At 42.1% G+C, this 19,904-nt stretch overlaps 1 protein-coding gene across 5 annotated transcripts in view; it reads left to right on the top strand.

Moving 5' to 3' along the window:
* Positions 1-19,904, top strand: part of ube2o (ubiquitin-conjugating enzyme E2O) — a 44,540-nt gene that overhangs the window by 9,746 nt on the left and 14,890 nt on the right. For 4 of the 5 annotated variants that reach the window (XM_063476542.1, XM_063476544.1, XM_063476541.1 and 1 more), the window contains exons 2-6: positions 15,690-15,749; positions 16,081-16,191; positions 18,329-18,426; positions 18,552-18,615; positions 19,355-19,498. In XM_063476542.1, the coding sequence (XP_063332612.1) occupies positions 15,690-15,749; positions 16,081-16,191; positions 18,329-18,426; positions 18,552-18,615; positions 19,355-19,498 (477 nt within the window). Of the gene's footprint in view, positions 1-15,376; positions 15,546-15,689; positions 15,750-16,080; positions 16,192-18,328; positions 18,427-18,551; positions 18,616-19,354; positions 19,499-19,904 lie in introns of those variants that run through there. The other variant, XM_063476545.1, reaches the window with a different exon arrangement.

The following is a 19,904-nucleotide window of genomic DNA, read 5'->3' as shown; positions in this document are numbered from 1 at the left end:
TCCTTCAGAGCTGTGGTCTTATGTCTTTTAAAGGTCACCTGAGTGTTGCCTATTGTCAAAAACAGCTACTCTGATGTCGCACACTGCTCCAGCACTAATACCCATCAGATGACTGTATGCATCCGTCAGTGCAGTTTGCTCAGAAGCCACCCGCAGGTGCTCGTGGTAGGCTGGCAGACGTTGGTGTAATCTGGGACACGAAGCTGTTGCCAAGGCCTGCCCAACGGTGCTTTGGAGCCCAGAGCCTTGGTTATGGTTTGTGCAGGTGCCAGGCAGGCCCAGGGAAACAAACAGACGAGGGGCAGGGCACCAGCCACCGTACTGTACGCTTCCTCGAAGAACAGTGAAGCAGCTGCAGCGCTGCACTGCAGCTGCTCATCACACCTGAAGAAATCCTCCTAAAATTGCATGAAGTTCTTTTTCTTTAATGCTGACTGTACATGCTGCAGCAGGTAGCTGTAAAAGTCTGTGAATAGTGGGTACAAACATCTGTTTTGTGTTCATCCCTTAAGAAAATGTTCAGGTTAAAGTTATTTATTTGTCTTCTTGGAGATGGTTTCTGACTGGTAAAACACAAGCTTCAGGACTGGAACAGTTATACAGTGTTTAGACCAATTTTTATTGGATCAGGAGAAAATCTGAAAATGTTGCTCGTGAACATTAAATCATGTTTAGTCGACTTGCTGTCTTGATTGAATTGTGCGAGGAAAAATAGAGCAGAAACTTCCCATTGTTTTTCATTGAAACTGTCATTTTGTGCGTTACTGTCACACTAAAGTAGTTTAAGTTTATTAAGTTTTATTTATAAGCACATTTTAAAATGAACAACAAAGTGCTGTGCATGCTGAAGGAAAGACAACTTCACTGAATGAAAACGGGGAAGAAAATGGGGAAAAACTTCTAACCAGTTTTAAATAAAATGCAAATCAGTCCGTGTACTATTGCATCGAAACGTCAAAAATAAATAGACGCGAAGCAATGACTTTGAGGACTCCTCAGCTGCTGTTTTCAACCATCAATTACCCATAAACACACGAGCAGCGAGTGCAGCTCACGCTGTACTGAGTGTGTGATAGTTTATTGATTTGACAGCATTTGATGGTGCTCTAGACAGCACACGACTATGATGCTGCTAAATGTGCGGTGACTTTGCTGAGCATCTTTTGTCTTATTCTTTGTTGTCTTATCCATCAGAGCAATCATGAAAACCCAGACAGACATGGAGGGTGTCTAGGTAGGTTGTGATGAAGATGCTTAGCAGGTAAAGGAAGGATCTGTCTGATGTTTTTCTTTTCCACCTTTTAGACCTCCTCCTCGGGGGTCATGGCTTTTAGAGTGCAACCAGTTTGTTGTTAAAGTGTGAAATGGACGGGACAAGCTGTGAATCTGCTGTGCTCTCTGAAGACTTCAGGGCTCATGGATCATCTTGCTCTGTTATCCTCCTTCCATTTAAGCTATATCCAAATTGTTACAGACTGTATGAGGGTTTGGGCAATTTTTCTTTAAATTGACCTTTTAAAATGTGGGTAAATACTGGTGCTGTGTTAATTTGCAGAGTTTGGCTAATAGTGGCACCAGCAGCCATCTGTTCCTGCTGGTTCAAGTCCATGTTGCCTGTTGGGAATTTGGTTACACATTGCTCTGGTGCAGTGCCAGTTTATTCTGACACAGCCTACGTTAAACTTCATTTTCACTGAGATGTTGTCAGACCAAGCTGGTTTAACTAGATGGCCAGCAGGTATTCAGACCTGCCCATGACCAGGACAGGGAGTAAAATCAGACTAGCTCACTAGTCTAAAGTCATGAAACAGTCAAACCTGAGTAGAGTCTAATGGATGAGGTTAAATACTGTCTGTACTAATATGGTGTAAATCAAAGAACCGTTTAAGCCGCTGGTTACATTCGGTTTTAACTGAAGTCTGATCTCAGATTAGTTTGAGAGGTGGAGCTAACGTTAGCCTTCTCTCCTGCTTGGTTAACAGATGCATAGAACACCAACTGATGTGTAATGTATGAGGTCACGGTTTTCTTACTGTAACCCGGGAGATGAATTTTGTTTCCTGTCTGCCATGTCTACAGTGAGCAGAGATGCTTGCACAGAAGCACGAGAGACGAGCGCAGACAGGAACCTTAATCCCTGCATTAATTCCACTATTGTCAGCACCGCGTTCAAACTTGAAAGTGAAACATGTGTGTTCCTCATCGCGACTTGTCAAACTTGTTGTTCAAGCTTTACAGAAAAGTGACTAAAGTGTTCATTTAACATTAAATCATCAGTTCTGATGATTTTAAAGGATAAAAGGTGCCTGTTGTGTCTGAGAGTTTTTTTTTTTCCTTTCTCAAACGTGTCTTTATCTCCATCCCACCCTGCTTCATTTCTCTCGCTCCCCTGCGTTCTCCTCCTCTCCCCCACCTCCCACCACCTCCCTCACCTTCATCACCTTCTCATTAACAGCAGCTGCATTCACAGCTTTTTCATTCTGAATAAAATCAGCTGTTGTGGGATGTGATTTTCATATAATCTGGTGTTTACATGCTCTGACGCAGTTAAATGGACAGAATAATGTCATGTTCACTGCAGCGCTTGTTATTGTGACTCATTTCTTTCATTTTTTTTTAAGGTAGAGCTAATGTGCTTTTCTCTGATTTCCAGCCTCACTTGTATGGTTACTCATATTAACTGATGCGAAGTAGTTTAACTATTAGTGCGTGTTCAACTATGTGCTAAAAGTTCAGACTCTTTAAATTTTTTAATTTTTTTTATATGTATGATGTCAAGAGTGGATGTCCTCATACCCACCAAACGTTCTGTTTCATGAGGGGCAGCCAATCAGTAATGTGAGGGCTGATTAGGGAGACTGACTTTAAAGGTAGAGAAGCTAAAAGGGCTTGTTCTAAAAGGCTCAAAATAAGACAAATGAGGAGTATTTTGATTTGTGAATCATGCAAAGCTACGCTTACAGAGTCCAAGAAACCCCTTGGAGCTGGAAATGAACACCAGAGGTCCACTTCAAGAGTTCCAGTTTTTAGACTACCAGACTATTTTCTTTACATTTTTATATGTTTTGGACCTGTTCACTCTTTGTTATTATTTCTGTTTAAATTTTGTATCGATATTTCTTTTCCTTCATACAGCCGTAGCCAGTGTCCTGACAGAGCTGTGTTAGAGACTGTTGATGTAATGTGGTGCTGACTGGATGGGATAATGGAGAACACACACACACACACACACACACACACACACACACACACACACACACACACACACACACACACACACACACACACACACACACACACACACACAGGAATAGCTGCACTCTGAGGTGACTTGCCTTGCTTAAGGAGCCAGCCTCCTTTCCTCCTCCTCCTCACTCTCTCTCCCTCCTTCATCTTCCCATCCTCCCTGTTTTCCTCTGCAGTGTTGGTCCTGCCCAGTGGGGAGACGGTCTACTTTCTCTCCCTCTCCCGCTCGCTCTTCCCCTTTTTATTTCCATTTTACTATCTGCTGTTTTTGCTGCACTCTTGTCTATTTCTGGCTCCTGCTTTTTCTGGTTTCCTCACTCTCTGTCTCTCTCCTGGGACCTGTCTCGATCTCCTACTTGTTGGGCTGGCTGCTTTCTCGTCTGTACCTCGTTCACAGCTCATCCTCATTTTCTCCCCGTCACACCCTGTCTCCAGCTCCTTGCGCCTTCCTCCCTTCGGCATCTTCTCTCCTGACGTTTTTTTTTTTCTTTTTCCCCAAATCCATTTTTTTTGTCTTAATGATTGACTCTCGAGTATCCTTCACCACCTTCTTCCTGTCTCCATCTTCTATTCTCCTCCTTTTTGTGACTGCATTTTCTTCTTTTTCTTTTTGCTACTCATTTCCCTGCTGATATACAGTACAGCGCTCTGTCTTGTGGCTCTTAGTGCTCCTTGTTGATTTTTTTTTTTTTTTTGTTTCATCTCTCAAATTACACAGCAAGGAGATTGCTCTATAATAGATACGGTGCTATTAGTCCTTCTGTCGATCCCCTGTGGTCTTCATCGGTAAAAGGATTTGTGCCTTCTCTGTTTTTAATAGAGCCGTGCACCCTTCCTGTGTGTCCAAATCAATAGGCTTCAGCTAGGCTGTCCTGCAGAAGCAAGAAGGGTTATCAGGGTGTGAGGATTTATTGGTGATGCAGTTTATTGCCTTATAAACAGAACTGCAAGGACTAATCATTGATCTGTAATTTTTTTTTTTTTTTTTTGCTTCATCACTTTTAAATAAACTCAGGATTACTGTACTTACTTTATTTTAAGATCACCATCCTTGCAGAATCAGTGTCTGGTTTGAGAACCTCATTGTGCAGCATCAGACAGCCAATCAGAAAGCTGTGACAGCAGTTCTTCAGACTAGTGTGAGAGCGAGAGGCTTTAATGTGCACAAACTAACCCACACGAGCTCAAAGGGTCTCCTAACGGTATTGTAATTAGTACTGAATTAGTAGCAGCCTGTGTAGTGTTTAGCAGTTAGTTGGTGTGTATCACAGTTATTATTAGAATTATTTTCATAGCCCCTTTACATATGCCAACTATCAAGTTAATGTCTGCAGTGCTGTTTTAACTTTTAACACATTCGCAAAGTTATTATAAGCATCCTTGTTTAGGTCACAGGTGACAGTGCAGGAGAGTCCCAGAATTTGAAATTACTGCTACAGCAGCTGTGGAAATGCTAAATGAACTGATAATTATAGTGCTTTTCTACTCGGTGTGAGTGCTTAAACTGGTTTCTTATTATAAGCGTCATTCACGCACGATCACATGCATTCATACAAGCCTAAGATTCACATACCCACACTCTGATGGATGCATCAGGGGCAACTCGGGGTTCAGCATCTTGCCCAAGGATACTTCGACATGGGGATCAACCTTTTGATTAGTAGACACCGCGGTGGAGCAGGACATTGGCTAATGTTATGTCTGCGGCTACTTTATTAGGAGGATATCACAAAATATTTACATAAATGTAAAATGAGTGGAAATTTATCATAATTTCTTATCTCTATTTTTTCTGAGTCCTATGAGATTTTAATCAGCGGCGTTGATGAAAATGAAACCAGTGATCCCACGCTAACTCACTGTGTCATTATGTTTGGATGCTTAATAGAGACGCGCTTGGCAGAAGAATTTGCAAACTGTGTCAAAGATTAAGGTACTTTGTCTTTGCTGAAAGATAAAAACAAATTTAATTTGCTGACTGTTATAACAGCACGGAATGAAATTGGCTTTTAAAAAGACACAAAAATGGTAGGAAAACTGTGTCAATGTAACGCAATGGTTACAGTCACAAAACCTTAGTGTATACAAACATTGGCTTGTTGTTATGGCAACAGGTTTGATGATCAGTAAATCATTGGGATCACAGTAATCTGTAAGTCATTGGGAACCAAAGTTGTAATTGAAGGTGAAAACTGATTAAATGCTCAGTCCTAATTACGAACATAAACCATCAGGCTCTGAAAAGACGCTACAAACAACATCTAAAATGTTTTATATGACCCTGTTTCCTTTGAGGCGGTTACATCAGTCGCTTCTACACCACACATATCTGATCCAGAGGCTATTCACATTAACTCAACACGGAAGTGGACAAATGCTGTTGGTGCACTGTTAAATGCAACAAATGAGAAAAGACTGTAGCACCACTCAAAGACTGACTGTGATGAGTCAGCTCAACATCATGAAACTACTCACAGCACAGCTCGTGTTTTTATCCATTTAATTTTTGATTGAATTGTAAAACTTTTGATATATGAGCTAATTTAGCTTTTTAATCGGTTACTGCATGGGGCAAAGCTCTGCCCGTGCATGTAGGTCTGTTATTATTAGGGCGACCTGCTTAGCAAAGTCATTTAAGTATTTTTGAGTCACAAATAAATAAAACTTTCAATACATTTTTTAATTAGCTGGCACATGTAGTTTACATCGTCCAGAGGGACCTACTGTACATTCACCTCTGAGTGTACTGGCTTTGCCTCATTGCTTAGCGAGTTGATATTAGGAGTGGTTCCTCTACAACCTGCAACAAGCCCCCCCCAAAGTGTGACAGCTTTAGCTGAAAGCAAACCATTGCACTTTTGGTGCTGTAAACGTCAGCTTCTTTCTCCTCCTTAACAGTCCTCGCTATCAGTGCTGTGGAGCTGTGCTTAGCTTCCAGACACCGATTATGTCTAAAGGACATTTTTAGTTTTAGTTTTATGGTTTCTCAACTTGGAAAAAGAAGTGAATATAGTCTTTACACCCTTTCGGCAAACTGATTAGCTGGAATCAAGTTGCAGCAAAATGTTTTTAAAAGTTACAGGAAGTCCTACAATATCACTCACTTTCTTCTTTTTGTTTCTATAAATAAAAGTGAAGTTAACCCTTGTACCTCCAGCTGTGCATGATGAGCTTATCACCCATTGCTAATAATCGCTGGCATTCGCGACACAAAGTGATGCAATTTTTTTTTTTTTTCTTCCCAAGTCGAAACGTTTTTAACTTGCATGGATGTGGATTTGCATCAGTTCACCTCTTTAGTTCACTTCATGTTTGCTGTGAACGAGCTTAGTCAATTAGGTTGAATTTGTCATCCCATCCTTTATGGTGAGGTTTTGGTGTATCTGGTTTATGTTTGATACTGTCTACATGATTGAGAAAAGTTAATACTTCTTCTGGACTTCTGAAATCTTCCTGCTGACAAATAGTCCAGCATGCAGTGAGGTAATAATCCCATTGAGATTCCATCCATCCATCCATCCATCCATCTTTTTCCGCTTTATCCGAGGCCGGGTCGCGGGGGCAGCAGCCTAAGCAGAGAAGCCCAGACCTCCCTCTCCCCAGCCGCCACCTCCAGCTTATCCGGGGGAACGCTAAGGCGTTCCCAGGCCAGCCGAGAGATATAATCTCTCCAGCGTGTCCTGGGTCTGGGTCTCTCTCCTCCCGGTGGGACATGCCCAGAACACCTCACCTAGGAGGCGCCCAGGAGGCATCCTTGTCAAATGCCTCAGCTGGCTCCTTTCGATGTGGAGGAGCAGCGGCTCTACTCTGAGCCCCTCCCCTATCTCTAAGGGAGAGGCCAGCCACCCTTCGGAGGAAGCTCATTTCCGCCACTTGTATCTGCAATCTCGTTCTTTCGGTCACTACCCACAGCTCGTGGCCATAGGTGATGGTAGGGTTACAGTACTGCATACTCCCGTAGCACCTCCCACAGGACACCCCGAGGGACACGGTCGAATGCCTTCTCCAAGTCCACAAGACACATGTAGACTGGTTGGGCAAACTCCCATGCGCCCTCAAGTATCCTTGAGAGGATAAAGAGCTGGTCCAGTGTTCCGCGACCAGGACGAAAACTGCATTGTTCCTCCTGTATCTGAGGTTCGACTAGCGGACGAACTCTCCTTTCCAGCACCCTGGCATAGACTTTCCCAGGGAAGCTGAGGAGTGTGATCCCCCTGTAGTTGGAACACACCCTCCAGTCCCCCTTCTTAAAGATGGGGACCACCACCCCGGTCTGCCAGTCCAGGGGTACTGCCCCTGATCTCCACGCAACATTGCAGAGGAGATCAGGGAGACCACTGAGATTCCCCATAGGGATTTTGATTATGAGTCATAATATTTTAATCATCCAAAGCAGACTTTAATTTTTTCCACCCCCGGAGTCGCGGAAAAGAACTACTGCGCCCACAATCCTAAATTGAAACCACATCTGTGATTGGTGGAAGTCTCTTTTACCATGGAAATGTTTCTACCTGTGAAGACAGGTAGCTTAATAAACGGTAAACTTCAGAAATGGCGAGAGTGGTGATTGCTGTAGAGCATGAAGCACTGTGCTATATTGATAACAAGGATAAAATATATACAAAACAATTATACAACAACGGGATGATTAATAGGCTCAAATTCAAGAAGTTCATCCAGAGTGAGTGAGTGTGTGCGTATGTCTAGAATTGCAATGCATTCTGGGATGAGTATTTTTTTTTCCTCCACAGTTAAAAAGTAGTTCTTCACACAGTCTTATATCTTGTACCTACCTAGCTCAGAACAAGCAGGAACTATGAAATATGAACCTATAGTAGCTCTGCAGCAGATTAACTGAATTGCAGAACTTGGCTTACTCAGTTACTGAGTATGCTAACACACTGCTTTTAAACCAGTTTCAGCCAACTTTTTGTGCACTTACAAATCATTGAAGTCATTCACATAAAAACAACTCGGCAGCCACCCAGAGCGCAGTTCTCACAGGATCCACGTAACCCAGAAGGCCTCACTTGCTCTTTTACAGTTTGTTTGTCTCTTCTTTCAAAACTGCAAATTATTTTTCGATTTCTCCCAAACGCCACTGAGCTGAAGCATAGTTTGCCTGTGGCTGAAGGCGGAGGTGAAGGATGTAGCTGTGCTACGTTGCACGTTCATTATCACAGATTTTTAGCAGCATCTGTGGGTGGAATTTCACCTTCTGGCTTCATATTCAGTGAAGTTAGCCGTGTGTGGAGAGAAATGGAGCGTGTGCACCTGTTACTACTGAATCCGCCCGTGTTTGTGGCTCGGGTGTCTTGTTTGTATGGACAACAGAGTGAAGGAGAAGTGAGCCCAGTATAGAAAGCTGTCTGTCAGAGAGCAGGCGTGGCCCCCAAGCTGCAGTTCTCTGCAGCGTCCATCTTCCCCTCCGTCTTTTTGCCGCACCTGAATAATGACTCGTCTAAATCAGGCTGGAAAATCAAAGCCTCCATTGATTCTTGTTATCAATCTGGCCACTTCTACCCTAAAAGCATGGATGAAGAGACAACCAAGGTTGCTGCTCTTCTTTTTCCGAGGCAAGTGCTACACACAAACATTTTTTTTCCCCCTTTCTTTTTGTTGTCGGAGTCTGTGCCCACCACCTCATCATACCGCCTCCCTCCTCCTCATCTCTATATGAGCCATAGCAACAGTCAACTGCTTTGCCGTGACCCATCAGTGTAGCAGGGTAATCAGCCGTGTGTGTGCATGTGTGTGTTACCGGTAATGTCAAGAGATGTGCGATTCACTCAGCGTGTCAAAGTCCAGTTTTAATTAGTGCGCATGTGTGTGAACCTGAGGCTTTGGAAGAAATGCATAAATCACCACAGCAGCAGTGGTGCAGAGACACAGCTTTGATTTCAAGGTGAGGAGTTGTGTGCATCATGTGAGTAACGAGGAGGAACCTTTCTCCTTCATCTGCTTTCAGATTCAGATTTCACAAAGTCACGGCGTTGCCTCATTTTAATTTGACCTCCAAACAAACCTTAAAGCTGTCAAACTCTTTCTGCTCCTCAAGGAGATATCACTGCTTCACTGCTAATATGGAGGATTTCTTCTTCTTCTTTTTTTTTTTTTTTTGGTGCTAAATTAATGCTCACCAGATTGCTGTGCAGAAAAATCAGATGTGAGAGTAAATTCACAAACCTGAGCAAATTGTGCTTAAAACTTAAAAGTTGGCTTTTCTTTTTTGTGAACATCAGTATTTCTGCAAGGATCACGTTTTTTCTATCAATATCCAAGTTTAATAATGTTGTTTTTCAAGCTACTGTGCACTGGAATCATCTTAATTCTGCATCATTAGTTTAGTAGCTGTGACCTTTCATTAGTACTTGGCTTCTGACTTATTTTACTGTTTATCAAACAGATACATAACACACAAACTCCTCTGATTCCACTGATTTCAGTTTCTGCTGCTAGTCTGGGCAGTGATGTCCTGACCTTTCCTGCGGGACACTGATGCGATCCCAAGCTCTCTGAGAGACAAAGTCCTTCCATCGTGTCTCGGCTCTGTCCCCAGATCTCCTCCAGGACATACCCAAAACACCTCATCTACTGGCCCCAGTAGCTGTGTTGTTAGGGGTTGCTTGGTCTATGTAGGGTTTTCCATTGAAAGGTAAGGGGCTAGGCCAGGTATGGCTCAAATAACTGTGAAGACAAAATCTAGATACTTGGAGCAGGGATACCAGGCTGTCCAATGTTTACTGTATATGATTCTCCTCGTCTTTTCTTTCTCTATGCTCGCTGTTTTGCCTCTTCCCCTACCTCCCTTTAAGTCTTTCTCTTTCTTACACACATGGTAAAAGAGAGTAAGTAATGCAAAGTTCAACCAAGACACTGCTGGATGAAACAAGAGCACTTAAAATCAGCCAAAAAAAGGTTTAATATATGTTTTTTTTTGTTTGTTTGTTTTTATCTCCCTTTAGTTCCTCAATTACTGCCTAAATCACTCATTTAGGCATTAAGAGACGTAGATGGAAAGATGGTGACCATTTGTATTTTTGTACATCAGTGCAACTCACACATTTAAAATAAAAAAAAGGAACTCGAACATTTAGGTTTCTAATGTTTCATGTGTTTTGATGCTGAACACAAACACACAGTTAAATCAAGGGTAAGACAAAACTGGGTGCGTGCAGCTCATTGGTGGTTAAAGCAGCATCTACCAGAGCTGTAAGCCCAGGCGATCCTCTCTGCTGAGAGATAACGGTATCAGGAGGGGAAAATGTTTTTGCTTTATCACTTTTGTAACGCGTTGATCGATGGGATGGCAGCGCCGTCCCTCCTCCTCGACTTCACCTCTTCCTGGAGAGTCGTCGCTCCCACCTCGGGGGCATGCAGCTCCCTGGCAGAATTAAGGAACGGAGTGTAAATGACATAATCCAGTTACAAGGTGTACGGTGGATTAGAAATTACAGTTACACATGTTAAGTGGATTATACTTTCATACTAACAGGACACTTTTAACAGCTGCCTGACCAGCACGTTCGCACTCGGTGGTTATGTTTCTGTACCTGTGCTTTAAACGCAGCGTTTCTGACTACAGCAGCGCACTGCAGCACAAAGCACTGAAAGAATATTAATGATGAAGAGCTGCATTTGTGGGTCTGTCCAAAAAAAGCTCTTCTCTTGGCTAAAAGCTTCAGATAAGTAGGGAGACAAGTCGGGGTGTGTGTGTGTGTGTGTGTGTGTGTGTGTGTGTGTGTGTGTGTGTGTGTGTGTGTGTGTGTGCATGCTCTAATCCTGAGCTGCAGAGAAATGAGGAGATGACAAGCTGATGTTTAATCGAGTACAAGGGAACATGGCGACCCATCGATTATATCCCCTCCACACAGTCACACACACACTCAGTGGCTCTTCCTCTCCCAGAAACCAGAGGAGTTGGGTTACAGTGTAAGATAAAGCTGAAGCGCTGCTGTGTGTGCGCTCGTGCTTGCAGGCGCTTTTCATACTGTCCTCAACAGGATGTTTGGGCATCTTTACTCATACAAACTGCAGCCATACAGTCTGCACTGTTATCTCCAGCACCTTCTTGTTGCTGTGCTCATTTCTAGTCCAACTCTTTGCAATAAAATGAAAAATGTATTTCCAAACATTGAAGAGTTGTGTGCTGATTGTCCTGATGCAGAGTTTAGCCCTGTTTTCTGAATCTCTGCTGTGCAGGTATAAAATGACCCAGAAGGTCCACACTTATCAGAAACGTTTTACATTATGGAAATGCTTGAATTTTCCTTTAGATCAAGAGAGATGCATAATACTAAATAATAATGTAGTTGAGCTGATTGTCCTCACATGTATAGTAAGTTTAGGAGCTGGGACAGCCTGCTGCCATTTAGTTCCTCGTTTAACTAATTATTGTTTTAATTGGCTGAAATTATCTTTCAGCCAATTAAAACATGCTGCTATGCTTTACTGTGGAATGTATTACTTTTTTCCCCAAAGTCGTGTGTTTAATATTTCTTGATATTTATTTTTATTTTATTTGGGCGGCACAGGGGTCCTGTGGGGTCCTGTGGGGTCCTGGGTTCTAGTCAGCCAGCTGTATTCCCTGTGTTCTCTCTGTAGATGTGTGGGTTCTCTCCAGGTACTCCGGCTTCCTCCCAGAGTCCAAAGACAGGAGTGATGTTTTGTTAATTAGTGACTCTGGCTGCAGGTGTTAAAGTGTGAGTGGCGGTCTCTCTGTGTTAGCCCAACAGTGGCGACCTGTCCAGGGTCCGGCTTCGCTATGACCCTGAAGTGGATAAGCAGTTAAGAAACTAAATGGATGGATTGTGTTGATTAGTATTCTGATTAGTCAGCTCATCAGCTGATTGTTTCAGCTCTAATAATAGCAGTGTTACCTGCTTACCTATACATGAGTCTGATATAAGTATATATTCCTGTTTTTCTCCATCCCCACCTCCCGTTCAGTACTAAATATGCAGTCTGCCTTGTTTTTATTCGATTTCTACTCTCTCCTCTACTTCCATCTGCGTCTGTCCAAACTCTGGTGTTTTGCCTGGTGGTTCGCTGCCACTTGTCTTCCTGCCAGCAAAGCCATCTTTTCCACTCGCCTATAGTGAAAATAGGCCCTCCCACAGGTCACCTTTTTACAGCAGGGGTTCTCAAAGTTTTCATCACTGAGTGCCAGTTTGGGGAGCCAGCACCTGATTGAGTGCTGCATAGGAATGTTAAACTCTGTTGAGAGGGTGGTGGTATTTAGTACTGGTGTTTCTTCATTTCATTCAGTCACTTTTCTCCCTCGTATGTTTTTGGACACAAGGTTTAGTTGTCTAGGAACAGAGACAACTAAACCTTGTATGGTTGGTTGTATTGAAATTAGTTGCACATCCTGTCCACGCCTATCGTTATCCAGGGTAACTCCTGCCTTTCATTAAGGCTGTAAAATTAATAAGAGGCTACAAGATGGCAGCGATTAAACTGAGGACCTAACAAATGCAAAGTGAATTGCTTTAAGCCTGAAATTCACTTTTTTTTATTTTCATGTAGCTCATCGTTTTTGTTTAGAGAGCTTCTTCATTCAGGTGAACGACTTCTTGAAAGTCCAATTTTTATCACAGCAGTGTACCGTTCAGAGTTCACCTCTCATAACGCTTGGTTAACATTTACATGAGCTGTACTACTTGTGTGTCTCTGTGAATTGTGTGTCATCTTTAGAGTTTAAAAGAAGGCAAATAGGCTTTTTTAGGTTTATTTAAAGAGGTTTCACCTCTCAAGATGCTTCTTTGGGTCTAGAACTGATGGAAAGTCCCAGGTAATGAACCCCTGGTGGGGGCTGTGTTATCCTTGTTCCTTTCGAGGGTGGTTTAGTGTATCTCGTCCTAAAGGAGAGAATGAAAGAAGCACTCAAACAACTTCTTTTCATATTTAGAGAATCTGAAGAGCTACTTCTGGGTCACTTCCCCCATTTAGAGAACTGTGTCTTCAGCAACGGTCCACATCTTACAGTCTCACGTTGGTGCACCTTTGTGTTTCTGCCCTGACTGGACTCTTAACACCTAATGTAGCAATCTGAGGAGTTAAGACCTCCCTCTTGCACTTGTAGTATAGAAGATCTGGCACATTTTGGTGATTTTGGACCCTGAAGGTTTTTCCCCCTCAGCCGTAAAAGTCTGATGGGGTATTGTTTTGACCCTGCCGGGCACGCAAGCAACATGATCACATTCACAAGTTTGTGAATGTGACACCTCGACTCTACTAAAAATCTCAAATAAGTTTGAGTCTCAGTGACCTTGACCTCAAGGTTAGAAGTCAAAGGTCAAGTTTTCTAAAAATCTTGTGAATGTGAAAACTTCAGAACACAGTCACGTAGCATTTTGAAATTCATGCTGTAGGTGTCTCTACTAGGAGGCTAAAGGGTACTACTGGTCACAGCCAGTATTTTTGTAGATGAATTTTTGGTAACAGCAGGTGGTGTTTTTGTCCTCTCAGGTGTAGTGTGTGGTGTTTATGCACAAACTGGTGACATGAAAAACACCTGCCTCCGTGGGGTTCAAAGTTTTTTGTTTTTGTTTTTTAATTTTTGCTTTTTCTTGCATACAGTTTGTTCCATGTAAAGGCATCAACAGCCCAACAACTGAGTTAGCTAGCATTATGCTATTTAGTCAAGCATAACTTTGGTACTATGGAGGTAACAAAAATACTTCTAATTGTGATTATTCTACTTTTAATGATTAAAAGTAGAGTAAACTTAATATTTAAGTACAGTAGAGGATTTTACCATATCTGTCAAATAAGAAATTAAAGGAATTTCCCAAGTTTGGGATAAATGAATCGTATCTTAAAGGAAGTGGTATACATATGAAAAGCACAAATATGGCCTTGAACTAAACTAGCTGTTCACTGGTGTTTCATCTGTTTCATGTATGAACCCATGAAGTCCTGCATGCTGTGGTTTAAAGGTGAAGGAAATGCACAGCAAGGATGTGAGCCACATTAGCTCTGGTTGTGTTTTTGTCGTGAATCAACGGTTTAAATAATTACTGCTGAAAAGCTGCAGTGATGCCGTGAATAGAAGGAGCAGCAGCCACTTCTGCTGAATAGTAATTTAGTGCGGGAAGGGGGCGAGGAGACGGAGTTGTTTTTGGTGTTTGTTTGTTTTTGGGGGTTTTTTAAAGGAGAAACCAAGATATCCATATAAGTGAAATAAAATCCACAGTAAAGGGCAGGGTCTATTCCTTTATCAAGGAGAAAAACTGCGATGTACTGTTGAAATTAAGACATCATTAAGACATTTCAGGGGTTAAATGCGCAGCAAAACTTCTTTACATGGGCAGAAAGGGCAGTCTTCAGTAGTCCAGGCCACTTCAGCTCATGTCGCCCATGATGTCAAATTAATTTGACATCCTTTATGTAGTTTGTGTACATGATCTAGTCATATTTGGAGATCAGGCCAGCAGTTAATGGATTTTTAAAAACGTTTTAAAACGTATCCTCTCTAAAGAAAAACCTACGTGTGAACAGAGAAGGTGTATATCTATCATAGAAACTGAATTTGGACGCAGGCTGTAAAGCAGTCTGATAACGGGGAGCTCACACTCCTGGTAGAACATGAGTGCATTTTATGCCGTTTACCTGCTGATCGTTTTTTAATGTTTTTCCCTTAGCATTAGTTATAAACCATCTGTGTGCTGGCATCCAAAAATCATTGAAACTCTCTATAGCTGCTGCTCAGTCATTGTTTATTACAGCAGGCATGTTTTTGTTTTTTTTAATTAATTTACTGCAGGCCTGTTTTCAGTCTGGATGCCTGTGCACAGGCATGGCGTGACACAGCAAAATTCAGTTCACAGGAACAAGGTTTCCCTCTGAGAGTTGATCCGATGCCAAGTTTAGTCCAGCAGCTTCTGTTTTCTGCCCTCTCCGATCACTGCAAGCTGTGACTTTGTCCGCCCCTCAGACTGTCCACAAACCATTTCAGTTTTACTGGATCTGTATTCTTTTTTTATTTCAGTGTTTTGATTAGTAATTGAAAGTGAAATTGTGTTTGCTGACTCGTCCGGTGCTGAATAAACACTCCTGCTGGCCGGCTCAGTGAAATGCGTCTCTTTGTTTGGACAGCAGAGTCGTTTATCTGCTCTCAGAGGGCGTTGCAGCTCTGCCGAGCGGTCGTGTGGGTGAGGACGGGATGCCCGTGTGACAAATTGCATAAGTAGCACTCTTATGGTCCGAGTGCGAATAGATTTGTACATCGCTGGTTAATTTCCAGCTCCGTGTCCAGGCTCCATTAGAGTTATTGATGTGCAGCGTTCTCCTCTGCTGTAAGGGTTATTATAAGAAGATGATGATCCAATTTCAGTGTCACACACTCAGCAGCTTCTGTGAGCGTTGAGATGTCTTAACCATGAAGTCACTCAGCTGCGTTAGCCACCATTTTCTCAAACTGTTTGCTCTTTCTCTTGCAGTTAAAACTTGAAGATCGATCGATCGTCATCAGAGACATCGTGCGAAGAAACAACTCTAATGTGAGTGCGGCCCTCCGCCTGTTTGGAACTCTTTCACCTTCTCTCTGTCTGCGCCTCTCTCTCGTTTTCCCTCTGACAGTCACGTCACTGTTCATCACTCTGTTTCATTTGCTGCATCAGGCATGACCTGAATATTACTGCAGGTCTGCTCGTGTAGAGGACTGAAAGGAGACTCTTACCTCGTGTAACACACAGTCTGAATACAAATGAAACATTAAGCTCTGAGGTTTTCCTTTGGTTGAAATTCACAGTGCGGGGTCTTGTGCACGCATAAAACTCCTAAAAGGTTTGAGGTGCTAACAGGGTGATGTGCGTCTCTGTTGTGTTTCAGGATAACCAGTGTGGTATCGTGACCAACATCGACATCGAGTGTGCAGTGAAATTAGTAGGAACCAACTGCGTTCTGTATCCAGTCAACAGCAAAGACCTGCAGCACATCTGGGTAAGAAGATAAGCCGAAAGACCAAATTTACTAAGATTCAGTTCAGTGTGAGAGCCTCTGCTCTGCTTTGCTTTAAGCCACATTAGTTTCTCTGCTTTGCTTTCTTTTAACGTTTGTGGATGTTTGACGTGAGGAGAATTAAAGTTAAACACTCAGCGACACGTTCTTGTCTTAAAAAGTGCTATATAAATAATCTATACTTTACTCAAGTTAACTGCAAGCAAAGGCTTCTAATAGCAGGGAAGGTTGTCCTGGTCAGAACAACTTTCCTAAATTGACCTCTAGAGACTCTGTAGCTTCATATGGGGACATTGCATTTTGGCTTTTCTGCACTTTATACTTACCTCTGCTGTGTTAGGCTCTTAAGCAAGCCTATTGTCCCCATATGAGGGCAAACTAATAAAATAATTACTTTCAGACATGATACTTACCAGGTTTGACTAATCCCAGTTAGCTGGGAGAAATTAAAAATGCATCCCAAACAAGAGCTCAAGTCTCAGAAGGTAGAAATCGGATTGAATTTATATACAACAGTGAAAGCGGAAATGCTGAGACCAGTTTGTCCTGTTTGAGACCTCTCGCGTGATGTTTACACACCTTTGAATTATGTAACACATAAAGATATAAAGCATGCACGACCACCTTAAATGTGTTTTACATCAGCCGCATTTAAGGGGTAAGGAAAAAGCTCTTTTTCACACTAACCGGTATGTGTGTGTGCAGTTTAAGATGATTATTATCATTAACAGCATTTTATGCAACTACAAATCTTTCTAAAATAAAATAAAAATGCAGGAAGTGTGTTTAGTTTTAGTCTTCAGTCAGATTCATCCATGCATCCGACCTGATGGAAACAGTGGTGCAAAAGTTTGACATTTGACTTTCTTGGAGTCGAGTATCTCTACAGTATCTCTGCTGTTCTAAATATCTTACATTTTAGCGTCTTCCTAATACGACCTGTAACGTATTAATAAGCAAACACACACACATGAATAGAAACTGCATTAAAACGAAACATTTTTAAACAGACCGACGGGAGCAAACCCACTCTGGAAACAAACTGATACTAAACTGAATGGAAAACGCAAAGCTGGAACTCACAGTGTGAATCTGGCTCATAGCTGCTAACTAGCCTTTACTCTCACAGACAGATGCTTTCACAGTACTGCATGAATTTAGTCTTTATTTCCTTTTCTCTGAGCTCAAATGCAGTGCACAGCACTCGTGTAGCTGTTTTACCGACTGTTGGATTCGTCTACAAACCTTACAGCTGATTGCAGTAACATAATCACTGCTGTCCTGTCGGCTGCAGCTCACAGGGACAGCAGAGTCACTCACTTCCCACAACAAGTGCTAACGAGGCGATCTTCTTAAAAAGGTCACCGTCCTCGCACGTTTATTGTGCACATTGCAGAAATTTAAGCACTGAAGAGCAGAAATAAATGCTAATATTTTGACATTAAATCAGATTTCGTTACCTCAAACTGTGCCTTTGAGGGGGTTACCATACATTTAACTCTGATTGGTCCAAATATATACAGTATTTAACAAGTTTATAAGACCACTAACCAATGTAAGGTTTATGCCACAGCTGCCCAGAGGTTTTCATTGATTTAAAAAAAGGTTTATGCCACAGCTGCCCAGAGGTTTTCATTGATTTAAAAAAATGTTTTTCTTGTTTTTATGAGTAATTGTTGAGTAAATTAAACACTATCTTAAGGAAATTTAAAGGGATTTAAAGCACATTTTAAAAGTGATTTTTCCTTTGATGAAAGGCCAGAACGTCTTTGGTGGGAGACAAATGTTTTTATGTGCAGGAAAACCCAGATGAATATCAACAAATGTGAATGGAAACTACTCTAAGGATCATTTCTGGTTTCAGTCATTAAGATGATTTGTTACGTTTGAGTAAACGATGGACACAAAATGATGTAATTGGATGTTGTTATCCAAAGTTGTCCTCATATTGTTGGATTTTAGATACATTTCCTATATTCAGTTTCTCTTAAGCAGTCAGGTTACACCGAGGAACAGAATGTAGAGTGAATTTTCACTCAGTCGAGAAGAAAAAGCCCTTCATAAGTTAATTCTCTGACACAGTGTGAAGCTGATGTGCTCCTGCTGTTGTTGCTTTCAGTCTTTCATGTACGGCGACTACATCGCCTATGACTTCTGGCTGGGGAAAGTGTACGACCTGACCAATCACATCATCCTCAAGCTGTCCAATGGAGCCAGGTAAAGCGTGCGTACGTGCGTGTGCAGGCAGTGTGTACTGTGACCATGTGACGGTCTGTTGGATCGCGTGAACGTACGTCGATCGGTGCCACATTCAGTGAATGTCTCGTCTCGTCTCCCTCCAGGTGCTCCATGAGCGTGGAAGACGGTGCCAAGCTTTATGATGTCTGTCCACACGTCAGTGATTCGGTACGTAGCCACCAGCTCTGATCTGTCACTTCAGGTACATTCGCTTTGTTCGTGTGTTCTCCCGGCTGCTGCTCAGAGGTCAAAGCCCCCACAGAGGCTGAAATTTAAGTGACAGCTGTGGGTTCACCATTTTTTTGTGTGTTTGTGTGTGAAATTGTTAAAATTAAGTTTGAACATGCTCTGATAATGCTTCCATCTCCACTCGTGCTGCTCCCGTCTTTGTATTTTATTTCTTCTGGTGCTCGCTGTTATTTGAGGATCAGTCCTCAGCTTCAGGTGTCCAGGAGCCTGTACTATGGAGCAGGATTTTAGGCTTAGTAGATAACTTCAGATTTAATTCCGGGCTTACTCTGACACGAAGGTGCCGCAGGTCCAAACTGCTCTGTGGAGGGTTATGTTTGAGATAAAAGAAGCACACATAAAGGCAGCACATACTAATGCTGGCATTTCCAGGAAAGATGAGGAGGGTGAGAGAATCTGCACTTTCAGAGGCCCAAAGTTTTAGTATTTCCCTGATGAGCATCATTATGACGTATAGATCATTCATCCCATTGCTGAGTTTTTTTTTCTTTCCTCACGGTTTTGTGCAGCTTCAAGAAAAACAAATTAAAAATGTACTTGGCATTGTATGTTTAATAAAAGTTACATTGATGAAGCTTCATATATGTAACTTGTATCTTTGTTATGTTGTGCTCTCACTTCTTGGTTTTGTGACATTCTTGTTGTTTTTGGGATCCAGGGTCTGTTCTTTGACGAGGCGTACGGCTTTTACCCAGGACAGGTCCTGATTGGTCCCGCCAAAGTTTTCTCCAATGTCCAGTGGCTGTCAGGGGTCAAACCTGTGCTCAGCAGGAAGTGCAAGTTCAGGGTGGTGGTAGAAGAGGTACGCAAGCTCTTCTTTTATGCAGCAGCCACATTATGTGAGATGGAAAGCAACCCGTTTAGGGTCCGTTGGTTATTATAAGAGTTTGTTATGCCTTGAAACTTTTCTTGTTTGAATAATAAGCGAATGAATTTAAATTAAAATCTTTGGATAAACATTTTGAATTCTTCCCTTCTGTATGAAATAAGAAAATGCTCTTTGATTTTAATCACACCAACAGATGTTGGATCCCCTGGGGCCCTTTCTAAAAAATGGGAAGAAACAGTAAAACCATTAAGTGAATTATTTATCTTAATTTAAGCCTTTTGGGGATTTTTTGTAATTAAAATGTTTATTTACTTTTACAGCGAAAGCTAGTGATCACTCGAGAGATGAATTCAGGCAGATGGAACAATATTCTTTTAAT

The sequence above is a fragment of the Pelmatolapia mariae genome, linkage group LG6 (assembly GCF_036321145.2).
Source record: "Pelmatolapia mariae isolate MD_Pm_ZW linkage group LG6, Pm_UMD_F_2, whole genome shotgun sequence".
In the NCBI taxonomy this organism is placed as follows: domain Eukaryota; kingdom Metazoa; phylum Chordata; class Actinopteri; order Cichliformes; family Cichlidae; genus Pelmatolapia; species Pelmatolapia mariae.
This window is presented reverse-complemented; position numbering and strand designations above follow the sequence as displayed.